At 61.0% G+C, this 20,670-nt stretch overlaps 1 protein-coding gene across 2 annotated transcripts in view; it reads right to left on the bottom strand.

The window, feature by feature from the left end:
* The window catches only part of PIEZO1 (piezo type mechanosensitive ion channel component 1 (Er blood group)), a 65,336-nt gene that overhangs the window by 23,695 nt on the left and 20,971 nt on the right, over nucleotides 1-20,670 (bottom strand). For both annotated transcript variants that reach the window (XM_063109346.1, XM_063109347.1), the window contains exons 2-5: nucleotides 10,065-10,160; nucleotides 3,655-3,777; nucleotides 2,547-2,589; nucleotides 2,255-2,393 (exon numbers count right to left, since the gene is read on the bottom strand). In XM_063109346.1, the coding sequence (XP_062965416.1) occupies nucleotides 2,255-2,393; nucleotides 2,547-2,589; nucleotides 3,655-3,777; nucleotides 10,065-10,160 (401 nt within the window). The remainder of the gene's footprint in view (nucleotides 1-2,254; nucleotides 2,394-2,546; nucleotides 2,590-3,654; nucleotides 3,778-10,064; nucleotides 10,161-20,670) is intronic.

Below are 20,670 nucleotides of genomic sequence, written 5' to 3'. Positions count from 1 at the left end.
GACCCTCTGGAGGGATGGAGGTGACTGACTGCCCTGGAGGAAAAGGGACAGCACCTGCCTGGGTTGGGGGGACAGAGACCTGACAGGCCTGTTTTTCCTGGCCTTGACTAAGGATTTCCCATAGCGGAGCTATTTCCCAGACACGGAGAAAGCCAGGGTGTGGTGGAAAGACATAGCCTCTGTCGTCAGATGTCCCGGGCTGGCGGCCCCCTGGGCACCCTGCCTGCCCTTTCCTAGTTGTTGGGGCGGGACGAGGTGCCTGGGCTGAGAGCACAGGCTCTGGAGCCAGGAGATCTGGCCCCTCCCAGCTCCAACAGTCTCCGTGCTGTGCAGCCTTAGGCAAGTTACTCAACCTCTCTGACTCTCCCCATCTATAAAATGGGGGATGGAGACTGGACAGGAGAGATGAACCGACAGATCCTGCCCTCACAGGACTCCAGGGGGCTGAGGAGGCCCAAGGAGGGGTGCAGACCCAAGCCTGGGAGCAGGGGCAAGGAGGGCAGGTGGGGCCTGAGACCACACAGCAGCTGAAGGTGAGGCTGGTCAGGTTCAAGGAGCTCCCCTCCTGCCAGGGCTGTCCCCTCACACCCCAGAATCAGGAGCCAGGGGCTGGAAGGAAAACACAACAGCCAGGCCTGCTGCCACCCGCCCACAGCCTGGCCCCAGCCCTGGGAAATCTGAGAAACAGTGTGAACGTGAGTGCCTCTGGGAGTGGAAAGAACAGAGCAGCTGCCGGTCCAAGGACAGGTGCCTGCGGCACCCGCGGCATCCAGGCCAGCCAACCCTGACCCAGCAGGTCCCTTGGAACGCCCTGGAAAACATCTCCACACGCCTCTCCTGTCCCACCTGCAGCCGCCTCTGCACCCTGCTGCATGCGTGCACACATGTGCATGCACCTGGAGCGAGAGTGTCCCTGTGGGCCAGGTGCTCGTGGACTCTGCCAGTCAGTGTCACACGTGCAGTCATGTTTGGGAGCTCCTCACTTTGGGTTTTAAAACTGTGCCCTGTAGGTGCCCAGGTGAGCCCAGTACCCCTCACCCCTCACTATGAAGTCTGTCCACACTGGCCACGCCAGAGCCTGGCAGGATGGCTCAGAAATGAAGGTGACCTGTCCAGGGTCACCTGCAGGCCAGAATCCAGCAGCCCAGATGCCACCTGGAGAGCCCTGTGCTCTGGGGGGCTGGCCTTTCTCCCTTCCTGCCCACCCCTTCCCAGTGAATCTGTTCCAGGAGGCCTGGGCTAAACTGCCAAATGCCTGGAAAAGCCACTTGACCTCCAGACCCGTTTCCACCTCTGAGAAGGTGGTGCCAGCTCTGCCCTGCAGGACGGGGACAGGGATAGGGAGGATAGCAGGCCAGGCCAGCTTCAGGGTGAGCTGCCCTGCCCTGATCTGCTGTGTGGCTTTGGGGTGTGCCTTCCCCTCTCTGGCTCCTCTGGCAGTCGAGGCCCACGTGCCTGACAAGTGTCAGATGTCTGACAGATGGACACAGGTGAGGTGGGAGGAGCCCATATTCCCTGGCACCTTCCGGGCAGGGAGTTTATGTGCCAGGACACACGGATGGTCATAAATCCTGGCTGAGCCCTGGGGACCAGGCCCCATCAGGCAGAGGCCAAGGCCGGGGGTGGGGGATGGGAGGAGCGGGCCTGGGCTGGGCGTGTGACCACAGTCCTCGTGTAGGGACGTGCAAAGCTGTTCAGCAGTGGAGGACATCCAGGACCTCGATAGTCATGCCCTGCCCATGGGGAGCAGCTGGGAGCCCAGAAATCCCAGGGCTGGACCCTTAAGCCTCGTGGCAGCTGAGCTGGACCCTGCCTCTCCCTCCAGAGACAGAGTCTCTGATTTAGGGCCTTGGCCCCCAGCTTCTCAGGCATCTGTCCAAGGGTGCTCTCTAGCACAGACCCATCTTCTTGCACTGCCGATTCCTGCTGCTTCTTGGCCTTGATAAATCCCCCCACAAACAGTTTCCAAGAGCACAGACACTGTCTTGGGGTCCATGAATGTTTCCAACCAGAGATGGAGCCCTGGTAGGAACAGGCCTCATGTGGACACCCTGCCCTGTTGCGAGGGCCAGGAACGGACTTGAACCTCCTCTCTCCTCCAGCATCTCTGCTCTTCGTAAATAGCACATACTCACTTTTACAACTAAAGAGTCTACATTTGTTAAGAAAAAAACAACAGCAGTCCCTCAGATGGCTGGGACCACAGATCTAGAATGAACCCCCAACACATGTGACCAGTGCCCACCACCCTCACCAGCTCTTGGGCACGCTGGCTCTGCTGGGCTTTCCGTGTGAGGTGCTTGCAGAGGCCGAGGCAGACAGAGGAGACCACCAGGATGCCCAGGTCGGGGGCCACCAGCCGGATGGTGTTGGGGATGTCCTTCAGGTCCAGCCTGTGAAGGGCAAGGAGGGGCATGGGGGGTGGGCCTCCGAGGATGCGGGGGCTGGAGAACATCAGCGTGGTGGATGGTTCCAGGTCCTCCCTGACCCTCTCTTGGGCCTGGGAAGTCCTCTAAGGCTGGTGCAAGGGTCAGGGGGTGTCTTACCTTGTGACCCCTACATGTTGGAAGAAGGTCTCCCAGTGGCTGCCTGCAGAGAAAGGCACAGGGGAACCCAGATCAGGGAGGGAGAGCCAAGCAGCCCACCTCATGTCTGCAGGATGCCCATGATTGGTCTCAGGGATGCCTGAAAATGCTGCCTTTACTGACAGGGAAATTGAGACCCAGCCAGGGAAACTTGGGCTGACTGAAGGCCTCATCAGCCCTGAGTGGCAGACGGGGATTCTCAGCCCCGCCGGGCAGCGTGCAGCCGAGACAGGGCTGGACAAGGCCTGACAGGGCAGTCTGGGCTCTCAGGACCCTCAGCCCCGTTCCACCGCTCCTGGGTGCAGACAGTGGGGCCAAGTTGGGAGGCCCGGTCTCAGAGCTGCCACTGACAGAGGCCACCAAGATCCTCTCCAGCTTCAGGTTCCAAATAGCAGGAGGAAAATCTTCATAGAATGAAGACAAGGACACAGGCCACAGCCGCCCGCCCACCCACCCGCGTGGTAGAGCAGGACGCCCCTGGTGGGGTGGTAGGGACTTGGAGCCCAGGGCTTTTGCATCTGAAGCCTGGGTGCTGACATCCACCCTTGTCTGGGGGAGAGGCAGGGGGCCAACTGCAGACAGTGTCCACAGGGCAGTGGGGGTGGGCAGGGCAGCCTCGAGGGCCTGGAGTTCGCAGAGTTGCTGAGCCCCAGTGGTAAGCCAGGTTAGTGGAGGAGATGCTGACAGAGGGAGGGCCGCCGAGAAGACCAGGGCTGTCCCTGAGCTGGACGCTGGCTCTGGGATCAGCCCTGCTCAGCTCAGACCCCTAGGCCAGGTCCTTACTGGCAGCGCTTCACCTGGGCCATCCAGGCCGGACATAAATCATGGCCAATGCTCAGGGGCTGGTCCTCACTAGGCAAGGCCCAGGTGGCAGGGCAGCTGATGAGGCTGAGCCACCGCCCCAAGAGACCCAAGGTCCCTGCAGGGTTGTGGAGGCTGCCTCTCTCCCTTTCACCCTCCGCAGGCCCTACGGTTTAGCTCAGAAAGTCCACTGGGGTCTCCCCTTTCCCTCAACTGCATCCCCTGGCACCCCCTTCTCTTCCTAGCCCCCCTGCCCCCAGCAACTCACAGTTTGGCCTGAGAAGCTGGTCCAGGCGGGGCACGGTGTGCAGGCATATTTGGAAGGTGAGGTGGGCCACCAGGAAGAGCAGGCTGAGGCACAGCAGGGCCCGGAGCAGGCGGCCAGTGTGACCTGCGGGCAGAGCAAGCAGGCATGAGGCTGACACACAGCGGAAGGAGGATGGGAGGGGGGTGGCCAGCCAAGGCCATTCCACCTGGGCTAACAGCCCCCAACCAGGCCACGTCCGCGTGGCCCAAGATACACATCCAGCACAGTTGCAGGATCCCAGCAGGCTGGCCCACAGCATGTACCATAGCCGGTGCCCCCCCAGGAGGTGGCTGAAGCTTCCAGCAACAGCAGTGACCCTCGTGCAGCGGTGACCCTCGTTAGGCACTTGCTCCATCCAAGGCTGCTCGACACCCTTCACACGCCATCTCACAGGCCATTCCCAGCAGCCCTGCGGAGTGGGCACCATCAAGACCCCTGATTTACAGAAGAGGAACTAGGCACAGAGTGGAGAAGGGGCCTGCCCAAGGTCACACAATGAGCAAACAGCCAAGCACAGCCTGTGGAGCCGGCTGGCTGGGGGCTGGTGCTGGCCCCTGGCTGCCTGGGCCTTGCTCCTTCCTGGGATGCAGGCAGGAGGGGACAGAGGCCAGCACAGAAAGGAAAAGGCCCTCTGGGCTTGGAGGAGACACCTGTGGGTGTGTGCACTCATGTAGCAAACATCTGTGTCACTGCTTGGCTCTGCAAGCCCTGAGGGAATGTAAAAGGAGGGACCCCAGCAATGGCCTCTCTGCCTCCCAGCACACACTGAAGGTGAGGGCGCTGAGGGAGTGCCCAGAGAAGAGGTGGTCTGGAGTGGGGGTGGGCCAGGGTGTCTCTGGAGAAAAGTGGGGTGAGTAGCCGCCTCCTAGTGGGGGTGTGTGGGCTAAGAGGCTCCTGTGGTGGAGCACGTGGTACCCAGTCCCTAGGGAACATTCAGCCAGATGGGGCTGAGAGCATCTCAGACCTTGTTTCATTCATCGCTTTGTGGGAGAAGAAGCTGAGAGTGGGAGCTCCGGAGCGTAGGGAGGTGTGGCCCCAGACCGCAGCCTCCGTCCCTCAGCACCGTGTGCCTAGTGGGACATGGTGCCCTGCAGCTGCGCCCTGATCCAGCCACCATGGGCCCTGCCAGGCCCTGTCCCTGGGGGTGCTCTGGACTTAGTCCACCCTGCAGGGTGGCCTTGGGCTGCGGGAAGGGAGGAGACCGGGCGGCCGCAGAGGAGGCCTCAGGGGCCCTGGCCTCGCCTCTGCTCTCTGTGAGTGGGTGGGCAGCTCACACTCGGACAGGGGCGGGAGCAGCCGCCAGGTCCTCACCCCTGCTGGCCACTCACTGCGCCATCCCAGCCAGACCCTGAGATGACGCCGGCACCGAGAACCTACGCAGGGAGCAGCACAGGCTCCTCCCACCACCTCCTGGAGCTCGGGGACAGACAGTGTCCAGATTGGGGGCTGCAAAAATGGCACCATCATATCTGGCCCTCTTTTCTCTGCCCAGAACCCAGCAGGCTCAGGGCCCGTGTCTGTTTTGTTCACTGTTTTGGGGTCACAAACAATGTTTGTTTGACAGACTCAGAATTGGCCTCAGTCTCCTCGGCTCCAGGGCTGGCCCAGAGGATGTCACTCAGCTGTCCCTTCTGGAGTGATGACTGTCACAGCCACACATGCCACCCCAGCTCAGCGAGGCGAGGAGTCCCAGAGGGACCTGCACCAGCTTCTCTGATTTCTCCTTCTAGCGTCCCTACAGGCCCTGACCTTTTGACCCTTCTTACCTCTGACCTGCAGTGGGCAGGGTGAGAGGAAGGCCAGGGTGGAGGCAGTGGAAGGTGGGGGGAAAGAAGGGTAGAGGCCGAAAGGAACATCCGGCCCAAAGCCCTCACAGGGCCCAATGCTTGGAGTCCACAGGAGGGAAGGCTGCTCAGCTGGCTACCAGTGGGAGGCCGTGCAGGGTTCCCAGACGACAGAACCTTCCAGAGCTCAGCACCCCCACCTCCCTGCCCGGAACCCATGGGAGCAGGGGCCTCCTCCCCTGCTTGGCTCAGACCTTCCGCTGTGCTGGCTCCCACCTGCCATGCCTGCCTGTCTTCTGCAGAGCCGGGAAGTCCGGCCGGCCAGGAGGTACTGCAGGAGAGTGGGCAGGAGGCCCCGCTCCCCTCCACCTCTGAACAGCATGGTCACCTGCAGCCTGATGGGGGGAATGGGGCTCCTCCAGTCTCCCCTGGAACCTGAGCTGTGAGTCTTGCACATGGTCGTCCCTTCCACTTCTGACAGTGGAGTGGGAGGGGCGCTGGGGGTGATCAGGTGACTGGTGGCTATAGTCACCGGGGTGGTGCTGCCTGTCCTTTCTCCAGGAACCTGATCATGAAGCACATGAGGTACAGGATGTTCCGTAGAAGGACCAGTCCCTGCCCTGTGGGATTCCATCTGGCTGGGGAGAGTGACACCCCGAGAAATGCCACAGCACAGGGACCGCCATGGTGGCACAGGGAACGCAAATCGGGGGGACCTGGCTTGGGGATCAGAGGAGGTTCCTGCAGAGATGCACATCCGAGGGGAGGTGGCACTAGCTGGATGAGGTGGCGCTCAGTGGTGGAGGGTGGGGCTGGGTCTGAGCAGAGGGAACAGCCCATGCAAAGGCCCTGTAGCAGGAAGAGGGGCAGTGGGCTTTGGGGGACATTCTAGGCCAGACTCTGCAGAACCTGTGGATCACGGTGGGGTCTGGAAGCAAGGTGGGGTGGGGGTGCGATGACCACCCCTGCTGCCCTGTGGGCCCCAGCATGGTGGGAACCACCTGGGAGGAGAAAAGGCAGCTCACCAGCAGCAGGCCTGGCAAATATGATCATGACCTAGAGATGGTGGGGTTGACAACTCCGGGAAAAGCCCACTTATCAGCTTACAAGCCCTTCCCCAGATGGCTAGCTGGGTGGGGGCCCTGCTCAGCCTTCAGACTGCACCCGAGCCTGCATCACTGACCCAGGGGTGGCTGCTACCACACTCCCCATCTTTCAGATGAGGAGACTGAGGCTCGGAGCACCAGCTCGTGGTCAGACAACTAGAGAAGTGTTTCCACTGCACGGACCCCTGGCCTGGCTGCTGCAGCCTGTGTAACCACCAAGACAAAGCTCTGACACCCAGACCGAGGCCTGCATGGAGGCCAAGGGGCCCCACCCAGTAGCCCCTTCCAGGGGCGAGTGCGGCAGCAGCAGCTGGGCTGAGGGGAGGCCGGGGGGGTTTCCTGCTCCCCACCTGGCTCCTGCCCAGGCAGGACCCTCCCATCACAGGCCACATCGGCCCACAGCACCTCCTCTATCCTGGGGAAGGGAGCGACTGAGGCTCCAGCCAGGGACCCGCCCGCCCTGGCTGGCTGCTGCCTTCAGCCTTTGTTCCTGAACCACTGTCTGGCCCCGGCCCATCCGCCCACAGTCCTTGTCCCCTGCCACAACTGCCAGGGCAGGCGACCCCCCTGTCTGCGGTGGGGAGGGGCTCAGTGTGGCCACTGCCCATCCAAAAAAAGGGGCAGGGGCTCCCACGGGGGGCTTCAGGCTCTGGCAGGCTCTCTAGGGAAACAGGAAGTGGGCTGAGAGGCGGGTCCTTCTGGCAGGAGGGAGGGAGAGGCCATCGCAGACAGGGGCATAGTCCATACAGCGGATCTATCGACCCACAGCCCCTGAGACCACTGCCCAGGCTGTAAAAGCTCAGGGGCGTCTCCTGCCTCAGCATGGACCCCAACCTCCTCTCCTGCATTTCAGGCACCCCCACCTTCTGTCCCCAGGCCATCCCTTGCTGCCCTTTCAGCCTGGAAGACCCATCCAAGCCCACCCATGAAGCCCTTGCTGGCAGTACCTCCTTCCTCTGAGCTGGCCTCGCCCCCTGCCCGGGGCTGTGGTGCCCACCCCTCAGCAGAGCTGTATGCAGACATTACTCTCCAGACACGAGCTGGGCAGGGCTGACTCGTGTGGTGTGTGAGACTAGCCAAGGGACCCTGTGCACCACCTGCAGAGGGGTCCCTCCACACACACACGGAGGAGAGTCTAGAGAGGTGGGGGCAGACGAAGGGTCTGTGCCATGAGACCCACCCAGCAACAGGAGGAGAGGCTGAGAGGAACGCGCCCTTGCACCAAAACCTGGATCAACCTGGAGGCCAAAGAGCATGGCTGTGACCTGTGTCACCGAGCGCAGGAGCAGGGCACAGGGGTTGAGGGCTGTGCACCAACCTCTGTCCTGGGTAGGGGCTGAGAGAGGCCCTGAAGGGGGGCTGGGACCACAGCCACCAACATGTGGGCATGAGGATGACGGAATCACTCGCAGCATCCTCACGCTCCTCTCAGCCGCGGCCCTGAATCCCAGGACCTGGACCTTCACACAGCAGCTGAGCAAAAGCAGAGCTACAGCCCAGGCCATCGCAGCAGGGAGGCCAGGGGCCTGGGAGGATTCTAGAGGCTTCCACGGCTGAGCTAGGCTGATGGCGGAGAGGGTAGGGCCCCACTGCAGGCCCCTTGGGTACAGGGGGTGAAGGGTGGGGAGGATCTCTCTCCTGAGAGCAGCCTCAAAGGTAGGTTCTGTTCTAAGGCAGGGATGGGGCTTCCATGAGCCCCTAAATGCCATGCAGCTCTCTGGCAGCTGACTCCCCAGGGTCTGCCTGCAGCCCTGAAGCTTCTGTGACAGCCCCTGCCCCTGCCTGGCCACCCCCAGCAGATTGCCCCCAGCCCCCAGAGGGTCAGGCTGACGCCTATGTGGGGACGGGGCCAGGGCAGTGCTCCCAGGGATGGGTGGCATCAGATCTTCCACCAGGGGCTGGTGCCAAGGCCGGCAGCTGTGTAAGCCATAAAGGCGCAGGCAGCTCAGCCAGGCCTCACATTTTCCTCTCCTGCCTGGAAGAACTGGGCAGCGTCTCTGTCCCTGATGGGCCTCGGAGACTGGACAGATGGACACATGGAGGGTCAGGCAGGGAGGCAGGGTCTCCAGGTCTCCCCTGGTCTGGCTGGGAGGCTGAGCTCTCCCACTACTGATTGGAGAAAAGTGTTCCCAATCGCACACGGGGCATGAAGTATTTACAGAATAAGTGGCTTTTTGGTCAAGGGCCTGGGAGAAGACAGAATGGGCTCCGTGGAGGGAGGGAGAGGCCTGGGATCGGGACCAGGAGAGAGAGAGGCGCCCGTCCAGCCCTAGCTGTGAGTCCTGGAAGGGGTCTGGCCCTGAGTCTCCAGTGGCTCCCAGCGTTCTGCCTGTGCTGGGCCCTCCCCAAAACACCTTCCTCTGCTCTCTGCACCCCTGAGTGCTGCCCGTGCTCCAAGACCAGAGCCTGCTCCAAAGCACCCTGAGCTAGAAGGCAGCCTGAGGGGTACTCAGAGCCATATGTCAACAGGCCAGAGAGGGGGTGACCTTGTGGTAAGCAGAATGGACCCCAAAGACGGCCGTATCCTAATCTCTGGAGCCTGTGAACATGTGGACCTCGCAGGGGAGTTAGAAGAGCAGATGGAATGAAGGCTGCTAATCAGCTGAGACCAGCAACCGTAATCAGGGACAGTATCCGGCGTTGTCCGGTGGGCTCAGGTAACCACAAGGTTGTTATAGGTGGGATGTAAAGGAGATTCAACCAGACTCTGCTGGCTTTGAAGGAGGAAGGAGGGGGCATGAGCCCAGGAATGCAGAAGTCTCTGGAAGCTGGAAAAGGCAGGGACACGAGTCTCCCCTGGAGGCTCCAGAAAACACTCAGCCCTGCTGGCACCTTGGCTTTAGCCCCGTGAGACCCACGTCAGACATCTGACCTCCAGCCCCAAAGTGTGTGGTTTTACACCATTCAGCTGTGTTGACACGACAGCAGCTCCCCCAGGCCCAGAGCAGCCGTCCACTGTGCCCAGAGTCTCCACAAGGGCAGTGCCCGTGGGCACAAGTGGCCCTCCAGAGGTTCCAGGAAGTTATGCCCCACCTGGGCCCCGCCCAACCCTCAGCCCTCCTTGGTTGTCCTTCACACACACCTCCCCGAGGAGCCCCGTTAAGCCTCTTTACCTTCCAAACCCTAAAGGCTGGCTGGGGGCCCTTCCCTACCCATAGGGGGCTGAGCAGCCTTTGGGGACAGGCCCCTGACCGCTGCTTTCACTGAAAAACTGGCACAAAACTGACACTAAGCACCTATGGGGCAGGTGACAAGAGTCCCAAGAAGAAGGGTCCTCTCTGTCCCTCCTGCTACTGTCCCCCGTGACATCGTGCTGTAGGTCTGTCTCCCAGGGCTCAGCTGGAACTGAGTGTAGGTCATCATGGTACAGGTTTCTGCCCCAAATACCCAACACCCCTCCCACTGTGGGAACTGGGCTGGGTCCACTGGACAAAGCCCTCTGAGCAGTGGGTTCCAGCTCCTCTCCCGCCAAGCCCCTTACCTGGGACACCGTGCCGGGTGGGGCCCGGGAGCCAGGGCAGCAGCAGCAGTGACAGCAGGTAGACCAGAGAGAGTGCGTTGATGCGGAACAGGCAGGCTGCGGAAGGAGACAGATGGTCAGCATGTGTGGGCAAAGGGGACGGCCAGCCCCTTGGCCCTCAGGACAGTGCTGCCAGGTGCCAAGCTCAGCACTCCCGCGAGGCCACATGCATCCCTACGTTCACATGACCTTCTCGCTCCCAACACGACACATCTGAGGTTTACCATCTTCCTGTGTTTCTTACGCACGCACAGTACAGGTGCTTGTCCTCCTGTGGGTGGACCCTGAGGCTGTGACTGATTTTCTAACTTGCTTTTCTTCCTTTCTAAAATCTTAATCTTTTAATCAGCATGCAGTAAGGACAGCAGACGTTTTTTGGTGTCCAGTTCTGGGAGCCCAAACACACGCACAGAGCCATTGGACACAACGCCATCCACCACCTCTGATGCCCCCTCGCCGCCCCAGCGCCTGCCAATCTGTTCTGTGTGGTGGGGGCTGAGCCCTGTCCAGGTCACCGGAGCCTGCCTCCAACTCCCAGGTCTGCTGACCCCCCGCGCTGGGGCCTGTGTCAGAGGCGCAAGCAACATGGCTTCCCCCAGAGGGCTTCGCTGACATTTTCACAGTGCTGGCACCAACTTGACGAAGTGCTGTGCGGCTGCTAGGGAGGCCAGGGGACCTGGAGTCAGAGAGCAGGAGTCCCTGCCCACCACTCGTGAGCCAAGCCTGTCTCCTCCCAAGAACATATGAGGTTTGTCAGGAGGTGACAGGCTCGTGATGTGGGTCTCACCCCCAGGGGAACCGCGGGCCCATCAGTTTTCCTTGGGGTGCTGGAGAGGGTGCCACGCACTACACAGTACATGGCATCACTGCGAATCTCCAGGGCCAGAGCCACCTCCGTCCCCTCTGTACTTCAGACCGCCGCTGCCTCCTGGAGCTGACACATGCTGACCCGGTCTTGCCTACTCCAGACCCCGGGAGAGGGCAGGTCATGGGCGAGTCACCATTTCTCACCGTGAGCACCTGTTCCCTTCCTGGACGACCCGACCCCTTGGCCCAACCTTCCATTACTGAGCAGAGGTGGCGTCGACTGGGCTCTCCCACCGAGGGGAGCGGGTTCCAAGCCTGAGCCCAGAGGCAGTCTCCTGGAGGGGGCCTGCCAGACTACATCCGCCCTCTGCCCCCACAGATCCCCAAGTGTGAGGCCTGGGAGCCCAGCGACGGCTCCAGCGTCCAGCGACAGCAGCCACTCTGGACAGCCAGGGCCAAAACAGTTGGACACTCTGAAAATAAGCCAGGCCACGTCGTCCCCTCTGTGATGAAGGGGCCAGATGACAGAGCCAGGCTGAGGAAGAAGCTGCTGGGCAGCGACTCTTCTGTGAGAACGTCTGGGTTGGGGCTGGCACCCACCCAGCGGCCAGACACGGGGTCCCACCTGTGGGTTGTGACGAGAACCTACCCACCCAGGAAGACAGCCCCCCACCAGGGCCTCTGGTTACCCGTCCCAGCAACTTCTCCAGGCCTTCCCAGGGCAGGACACACATCCTGACTATGCAGAGGGCACCTGCTCTCCATGGAGGCCACCTGGGTGACGATGGCTGACTCCTCCCTCCAGTGCTAGAGGCAGGTTGGCCCGTGGGCTTCAGGCCCCTTGTGGTTCTGCTGGGCCATGGTTAGAGTCCCCTCGGCTGTCTCCACCCTGGGGGGCGGAGGTGAAAGAGGGGCTCAGCACAGAGCTCAGCACCCCTGTCCACATGAGACCTCTGGCCACAGTGCCCCGCATGACCCCAAAGCCCAGGCTTGGGGTGCGGCCAGTGGTGCCTCTCCCCCGTCTGTCCCCATCCAAGCGCCTCATTGTGACCCTCCCCAGGATGTCTTCTGGAGGGAGGCACTGGCCAGCTCGCTCTTGCCTTTGTTTCTCCCTTCACCACAGTCCCCAGGACCCCCAGCTCTCTCGCCCTAAACCAGAAGCTCAGAAAATGCACAGTGGTGACCAGAGGCTCGGGCAGGAGGCACCACCGCCCGATGCCAGACAGGCCTGGGTGTCCACGTGTGCACAGTGGGCTGCCGCTGCCGCCCAGAGGGTCCTCAGGGAGGCTGATGGGGAGCGCCGTGTGAGGAGCTGAGCGTGGGCAGGGTACAGGATGAGCTCCATGAACGGAGGCCCCCGCCCTTCCTACCCACCATGGACCAAACCCTTTCTACACCCCAGAAATGAGGAAACCCCGAAGAGCCGCAAACTGGGGGCAGCAGTGGTGGCTCAACAAAAGTGAGCCACAGGAGAGTCCTGGGCCCCAAGCAGTGCCCTCCTCCTGAGCGGACACCGTCCCCCAGAGTGGTCCCTATGGTCAGGACCCCTCTTCCTTCCATGACGTGCTCTAGCGGTAGCGATCTGCTCAGCTCTCTTAAATCTAAAGTTTTCCAACAATTATGTATTTTCATAAAAAACAATCGATCTGATCTGGCCCAAGAGGCAAGAGGAAAAAGCATTTACTGCAAAGGCTTCTAAGGTCCCTCCTGCTTTCCAGAGCTGTGCACACTCGGTTCTGTCTGTCTTTCCACCAATGCCTGTCTGGCCCTGCCCCCAGAGAGGGCAGCACCCTCCCCTGCTGCAACAGCCTGGTGAGAGGCGGTATCGGTCCATCTGTCTGTCCACCCATCCGAGGAACTCTCTCGAGAGCCTATTCTGCAGGTCCCTGCCTCCACATAAAAGTGCAGCAGGGACGGTGTCCATGCCCGTGACAGGCCCAGCATGGGCAAGGCACCAGGGAAGCCTCCTAGAGGCAGAAACACAGGCCCCGGGGAGCAGGGGCAGGTGCACGTCTGGCAAGCCCAATAAACAGACCTGGAGGCTGGGGGACGGGGACAGGGAGCTCGCGTCTCACGGCTACCAAGTTTCAGTTTGGGGAGAGATGGGCAGTGGTGGTAGCTGCACAGCAGTGTACTTAATGCCACTGAGCTGTACACTTAAAAACAGTTAAAACAATACATTTTGTGGATGTATAATCTACCAACATAAGCGGCCTCTGAAATCTATGAAGGATTTCAGAAACCAGAACCCAAGGCTTCGGGCGGCAGGGGCTGTCCCAGCCTGGTCTGCTGCTGGACAACACAGTGAGGAGACAGGGGGAGGCCAGCCTCCCCCACTGCTCACCCCAGGCCAAGTGGGAGGGAAAGAGGCTCCAAGAAGCTCCATCTGCCAAAAGCGGGAAATCAGAGAGGCAGCGAGCCAAGGGGCGCGGGTGGGCGCAGGCGTGGGAAGCACCGAGGAGCAGGCAGGGCACAGGGCGCTGCCAGGGGCCAGCCGAGGACGCTGCCCCCACCCTGGGAGAACACCTGCCCCCACCAGAGACCTGGATCCACTGTGTGCCATGACCCCCACAGGCCTGCTCCGGGGGAGTTGGAAGGCCCAGAACTGGCTTGTTCCTGTGTTTATTCCTTCACTCAATGCACACGCCCCCAGCGGCCCACTTGGTCCAGGCTCTGGGACAGAGTGGAGAGCTGGACAGGAAAGAAAGCATCCCTGGGCAGCAAGCACCCCCACCAACACAGAAGAGGAAACTGAGGCTCCAGCTCTCCCGGGGGCCCTGGGATGTCTCGGAAGGCAGCCTGCCCGTCCCGCCAGAGCATGCCAGCTCGTCCCGCCAGAGCATGCCAGCTCGCCCAGAGATGGGCTGTGGGCGGGCTGGCCTGGCTGGTCTCCCTGACTCCATCTCCTGCTGTCAGCCCTGCCAGGAGGCTGGCCCTGGGCAGGCGGGTGGCGCCTGGACAGCCCTGGATGCCAGCTCAGGAGGCATGAGCAGGAAAGCCAGGCCCACCGGTTATAGGCCAGCCCACTGCCCCTCCCCCGTTAAAGGGCCCCAGAGACCAGGGACGGGGCAGAAAGCTGCCAGCAGGGCACAGGGACCTCAGGCAGGCACAGAGAGACAGCAAAGAGGCAAGGCTCACGCTGCCCACTCCTCAGATGAGGAACAAGCTCTCGGGGGAGGAGCTCTGGGGAACGGCACTGCCAGGATTCCTGGCTCCAGATCCAGGGCTTCCCTGGACGCACCCCTGTGTCTGTTTGTCCTGCACATGCCAGCGGTGTTGCTGGTCTAAGTGCACCGATGTGGCCTCGACTGGGACTCTGTGTGCGGAGAAGGCCAGAGGGGGGAGACATCAGAGCAGGCTGCCTGGAGGAGGTGACACTGCTTTTGGTCTTGAAGGCTTGCTACAACTTGGGGCAACCTGAGCAGCTTTTGGTCAGGCTCCAGCAGAGAAGGAAGAGATTTGGCTGGAGGGGAGGTGGGAGCCCAAGATATTTGGAGGAGGGGGGACAGGGCACCTCCCTGTCAGGAGGTGCCCAGGCAGGCTGGGCCTGTGACCTCATGGGGAAAACATGCCTCTTCCTGAGCCAGCAACAATAGGGTTGGGAGGGGCTGTGTCCGGCAGGAAAGGGCCCCCCTCACCCCACCAGCACATGCTTAACCCTTTGTGGCCACACCCAGCATGGCAGAGACGCAAGGGCCCAGCCAGCATCCACCCACAGATCCTCATCCTGCTGCTGAGGAAACCAAGTGCTGGGTCAGGAGGGAGGATGAGGAGCAGAACATTCCAGAGAGATGGGGCCTGCCGAGGGGTCGTCAGACACCCAAGACTCGGGTCAGGATGCAGTTCCTGGGACAAGCCCCCCAAGGCTGGCCTACGCCCCAGAAGAGGATCCACCTGGACCTCCCAGATCCTCCTTCCCTGTGGGAGCTTGAGCCAGGAAGGCCTGCTCTGACCCCGGTCTCCTCCCTAGAGAGCAGACACAGTGGGCACAGTGCATGTGGTGGCACCTCACATGCATGTGCCCCTGGGAGCCTTACAGCAACTGGAAGCTGGTGTTTACAACCCCGTTTGCAGGGAGGCTCCAGGAAAGACTCACCCCGCCTGGAGCATGAAGCCACACCACTGGTGCAGGAAGGCAGGACTGGCATGGGCAGGGTAAGCTGGGGACCTCCAGGGCGCTGGGACCTACAGAGTGTGGGGGAGGGTCAGAAGCCAGTGGGGGACAGTGTGAGCAAAGACGTGGTGTTGTGGTCTGTGGCAGCGTTAGGTGTGGAAAGCACAAGGGTCAGATCAGCGAGCTGAGCAGATGGCCTCACACCCCAGGAGAGCTGGCAAGAGGGCTGCCAGTGCCCCACGGAGAGGCGGGAGGCCTGAAAGGAGGTGGACACACCCATGGCCACCATGCCACTGTCCCCGTGCAGGCACGGGGCTGGCAACCTGTCCCACATGCTCCCACAGCACCCACAAGGGCCGTTCTCATCACCTCCACCTGCAGACAGGAGACAGAGTGCATCTAGGCCAGCCTGACATGCCAAGTGGCCCACCCTCCAAGCCCCCAGGCCCCACTCCCATAGAGGAGGGTCACCCCCAGGCCAAGGGAGAGGGGCGGCAGTGACGCCCCATACCCCATAGGAGAGCCTCAGGGGCAGGACGCCGGGGAAGGGGCAGGATAGCAGGTCTGCAGCAGTGGCCAACAGGTGGGGGACCTTGCTGGGGGACCAGGGCCAAGCCAAGGGGCTGCGACCCTGGGTCCCAGCACAACCGGGTCTGGCCAGAGCTCCCACATGAGGAGAAGGAGTACAGCTGAGGATACAGGGAGGCCGAGTCCTGGAGCCATATGGCCACTTCCTCTAACTCCAGCCTGGCTCGGGGTGAGGCCCTAGAGGGCCTGAGCTGGTAGCTGCACGGTGCTGTCCAACACTTGGGGCCAGAGCCACAGGAGTGGGTGGGGCTCTGCCGGAGAAGGCTGGTGTCAGCAGGGAGAGCCCCCACTGCCCATAGGGGCCACAATGGCCTGGCAGGGAGTGGCTCTCGGCCACCGTCTGGGAGCCTGTGGGCAGCTGTGCCTGGAGCATGGCTCCCTGTCTGTGAGTGGGGGACACCGGGCCCACGAGGGTGTGCAAGTTGCCCAAGCACAGCCTGGTGTCCAGCAGGGGCTCAGGCCTAGGCAGGGAGGCACCCCTGGCCTGAGGACAGGCAGGGGACTCCACTTCACATTGCCTGGAGGCTGTGTGCCGAGAGCGCAGGGCTGGAGGTGAGTGCACCTAGGCCACGAGGCAGGGCTGCAGAAGGACTCTGAGCAGGATGCTGTCCGAAGCCCCTGGCCCAGGACCCAGTGTGCTTGTGAGGTTGGGGTGGGGGGTCCTTGGCCCTGTACAGGACAGCCCGTGATATGGGTGTGGTGAGGGCCAGGCTCTGGGAGGACTGTGGACACCATGTGCCCAGGGCACAGGGAGAGGAAACAGCAGCTGGAACAAGGGCTGACGGCCACGGGGAATGTTGGGAAGTGGTTCTCAGGAGGTGGCACTGGGCCAGAAGCTGCTCCCAGGGTGTCCCCTTAGGATCCTCCCAGCAATCTCCAAGGGAGGTGTGACCCCCATTTCATAGGCAATCTCAGCCCAAGACATCCCAGTAAGTGAGGGTCTCAAGTCACAGAGCAGCTCCCCAAGCAGCCCTGCTCCAGCAGATGCCCCAGGAGGCAGGAAGGGCCTCTGCCAGTTGACACAGTTTCATAGACCTCAGCAGGCCCCAGAAGATGTCTTAGGTAGGCTGGACCAGGAAACCCCCGGCCACCCTCTGTGCCTCTATTACCAGGCCCAGACTTAATTGGCAGAGGGGGCATAGGGCTAGATCAACAAGCCCTCACAGGGGCAGAGGGGCTGAGTCCAGGAAGGAATTCCCAAGGGCTTCCTCAATCAACCTCACAGCCTTGCTCCCACAACCCGAGTGGGGTTCCCAGACGGTGGCCTGTCCTGACTTTCCCCCTGCAACGGAATGGCCAGCCGAGGAACTATGACCTTTGGTAGCACCCAGAGCAGATTCAATTCCTGGTCTAGCATTCAAGGCTCCCCACTTTGGGCCCAATCATGTCCCCCCAGTCCAGTGGTCTTTTTGCTGCTCTCCAACCTCGGCATGAGCAGTGATCCAGCCTAGGGGCCACCCTGGCCTCTCCTGAGCTCTGTTCCCACCCATCATCACTCAGCCATCCCAGCTCCTCTCCCCTCTGACATCCATCTATGGCCCATAACCGCTCACGCAGGGCTCTTCTTCTCCAGCCTGACACAGAGGCAGAGTTTGAAAATGCACAGCCCATTCCACAGTGCCCTGAGGAAAGAGGCCTCAGACCTATGAGACAGGGCAGACCCTGGAGCACCAGAATGGAAAGAACGGGAATGGCCTTTGCATCCAACAGTAGGGCAGGGCCACAGGGTGGCACATCGTGCAGTGGAACCCTGTGTGTCATGGAACAGACGCATGGTGGCATGTGGCATGAAGAACTGCACCACTGGGCTCAGACCCCAATCCTTTGTGACTGTTTAGATGACCAGGAACAGGTCCAATCTTGTCTGTCTCAGTTTGCTCAGCTGTTAAGTGAGAGTCTTAGCTTTCTACCTCACAGGAGGGTTGCAGTTACAACCATGCCTGACACACATGCACCAATCTCTCAGGCACTGTTGAGTGATAAAAGCCACAGAGAGCCAAATACATACATTATGACCCCTTCTGTACAAATACTAAAATTAAAACAAAACAGTCTACATGTCTGCATGTCTGTAAACATATAAAAGGCCCAGGGGGATCTGCACCAAGCTGATGTCAGTGTCTCCCCCTGCAGAAGGGGTCCTACCCATAATGTTTTCCTGAATTACTGGAGTCAGCAACAGCGAATTGACTGAAAAGACTGGAGGAAGTGGAACAGATAGCAGGGGGTCAGGTTGCCTGGCCCAGACTTTCCTCTTTCAGAAGGGAACAGAGGCTGAAAGGACATGAGTCATCTGAGTCCCCAGAGCCCCCACAGCAGCAGGACCTGGCCTGGTGGGCACCTTGCTGGGCCTTGTCTTCTTCTGCTGCCTGTGAAGCTCTGCAGGGGCCAGGTGGGGCCAGGGGAAGATCAAAGTCCCCAGATGACAGCTGCCAGGGCAGGGGTCCTGGCCCAAGCCCAGCCGCCCTCCCCCAGCCTGTGCCAATTGCCAGTTGAGTGAGCTCCCTGCCTTATTTGGCTTGGATGAGAAACCCATAAACACTTCTGTGCTAGTGTTTTGCCAGTGGGTGGGACCAGGCAGAAGACAGGAGGAAGAGGAAGAGGGAGAACGTGGCACAGGGAGCTCCTGCTGCAAAGGCTCTGCCCTGCCCTGCCCCACTCTTCACTAGGGCCGCTGGGGCAGGCTCGTCCTTCCAGCTCCAACAGGGCCCATGGCCACACCTGCCATGTCCCCCCACCCCAGGAAGAACACAAAAACTAAACCCAGACCCAGACCCAGACCCAGAGGTGACGCCTGGACTCATCTTTCCAGAAGGGGAAGGTTGGCATATCAACCCACCCCCAGTGGCCCCCAGCCTTTGCAGATGAAGCCTGTGATTGGGTTTAGCCCAGGCAGTGTGGCCTGACATCTCAGAGCTCCTGAGCACAGCACACACAGAGAGCAGCTGGTGTGGTAGGGGGGCTGGGGCCGCCCCGGTCCCAAGGCCTGACCCTATGCACACTTTCCCTCATGCACTGTTGCTCTGTGGTCTTCTTGAAACACCATTACTTTGCCATCCTCTGTGCAAATCCGCCCCCATCACCTCAAAGACCCCAGCATTAGCACTCTCCATGAGCACAAGCCCACCAGGTACCCGCCCTCAATGCCCACCACCAAGAAGCCCACCCTAACCCCACACTGGCAGGGCCTCTGGTAGCTCCAGCCCTGGTGACACACAGCCATGTTCGTGGGGCTGCACTACCACAGGGCCCAGGACAGTCAGTGGGGCGGGACCTGCCCTTCTCCTCCACCACCCCACCCATGCTGAACACTGAAGCCCCTCTTTCTGCATCACAGACAAAGGAGAGTGGAGAGAGACACGGGGAGCAAGTCTAAGCCACCCCTCTTGAGTGCGGCAGTGCAGACCCAGCAGGCAAGGAGAGAAAGTGGTTCCTAGAGCTCAAAAACCGCACAGTTTACAGAGCTTCAAAAACCTCACAGGCCTTCAAACAAAGCCCTCCCGTCTCACAGGAGAGACAAGGGGGGCGCCTGAAGTCAGCAATGGGACGGTGCCAAAGGAAGGCAGCCCAAGACGAACGGAGGGGCCCAGGAGGGGAGCGGTTCAGCCGCGGTGGCAGGAGGTGGCCACGGGAAACATGTGTTACCTACTTGGAGCCCGGCCAGGCAGCCTGGGGCTGCGAGGAGCTTTTGGAGCATTTAATTAGCACAGTGTCCAGGCTTAATTAGCACGGTGTCTGGGAAACGTGGTTTTACGGCTTGTCTGACCTGTGCGGGGCAGGGTGCAGGTGGCCAGCTCCCTCTGTACACACTGGCTTCCTGAAGCCACGTGAGGCTAAGGGCAGCCTGTAAGCATGGCCCAGTGGCCACTGTGAGCTGGGCATGGAAGGACCCCACCAGAGAGAAGAGGCACCCCAGGTGCCCGCCACAGCCATCCCATTCGCAAACCCAACAGTTGGGGGAGCCAGGCCATCCCTCCCAGCTACACTCAACACATGGCCACTGGTGACTCCTGCAAGGCTGGAGGAGGCCTGCTTCTCTGGCAGATGACCGTGCTGCAGAAGAAATAACCATGCTAGGGATGAGGTGACCGTGTGGGGGACAAAGGGACAGCAGGCCACAGTTGTGCACACCATGTAGACAGGGGTAAGAGGGGACAGTTACCTGCCCAGGGAGCAGGGTGTACTCCACAGGGTCCCATGGACATCGACCCCTGAGATTCTCACACATGCCCATTTCACAGATGAGCAGACCAACGCCACAGGAGGACACTGCTCTCCAGGTGACCTGCTTGCAGGTGGAGCAGGGGGCTGCGGGGGGACTTGAACGCCTGAGCCTGGGGTCTGAATCAGTGCTGCCCTGCGCAGTATGGTGCCCAGGATGGTGCCGGCCAAGGGGTGATGGCGGATGCACAACGGTGCTGGTGAGACCTGTCCCTGGACCTCAGCCAGCGGCTTCGCAGAGGGCCCTGAGCACCGTCCACACGCCTCGTCCAAAATTGGAGTCTGCTGGGCCGGCCCGTGGCTCACTTGGGAGAGTGTGGTGCTGACAACACCAAGTCAAGGGTTAAGATCCCCTTACCGGTCATCTTTTAAAAAATGAATGAATGAATAAATAAATAAAACAAAAAAAAACCCAAAACGGAGTCCACACTGCCGCCCACATCACAGACAAACGTTCTGCTCACCAGGCAGAGACCCGTGAGCAGGAAGATGGGCTTGTCTGTCCTGGCCCTGGAGGTTGCTCTGACTTCCCATCCCGACTTTGCAGGCCGTGGGGACATCAGTGAAGAATGGCCCCCCCATCATGGCTCACCCCCAATGTGGAACGTTCCCCTCACATCAGAGACAAGGCTGGTCCCAATGGTGTCAGTTAAGCCCCCTGCTCCTCTGTGGGACCCTCCCCAATGCCCTGTCCTTCCCCAGAAAACAACCAATGGTGACCTCCGCCCCTGCACAAACCTCGGTATTTATCCCGCGCTCGCTCCCCTAGAGGATCGGGGCTCCAGCTCCAGCCACCCTGACCTGCTGGAGGTGTCCCTCCCCAATGTCGAAGGAGAC

The sequence above is a fragment of the Cynocephalus volans genome, chromosome 10 (assembly GCF_027409185.1).
Source record: "Cynocephalus volans isolate mCynVol1 chromosome 10, mCynVol1.pri, whole genome shotgun sequence".
Taxonomy (NCBI): domain Eukaryota; kingdom Metazoa; phylum Chordata; class Mammalia; order Dermoptera; family Cynocephalidae; genus Cynocephalus; species Cynocephalus volans.
The sequence above is the reverse complement of the archived record's forward strand: the minus strand, read 5'-3'. Positions and strand labels throughout refer to the sequence as shown.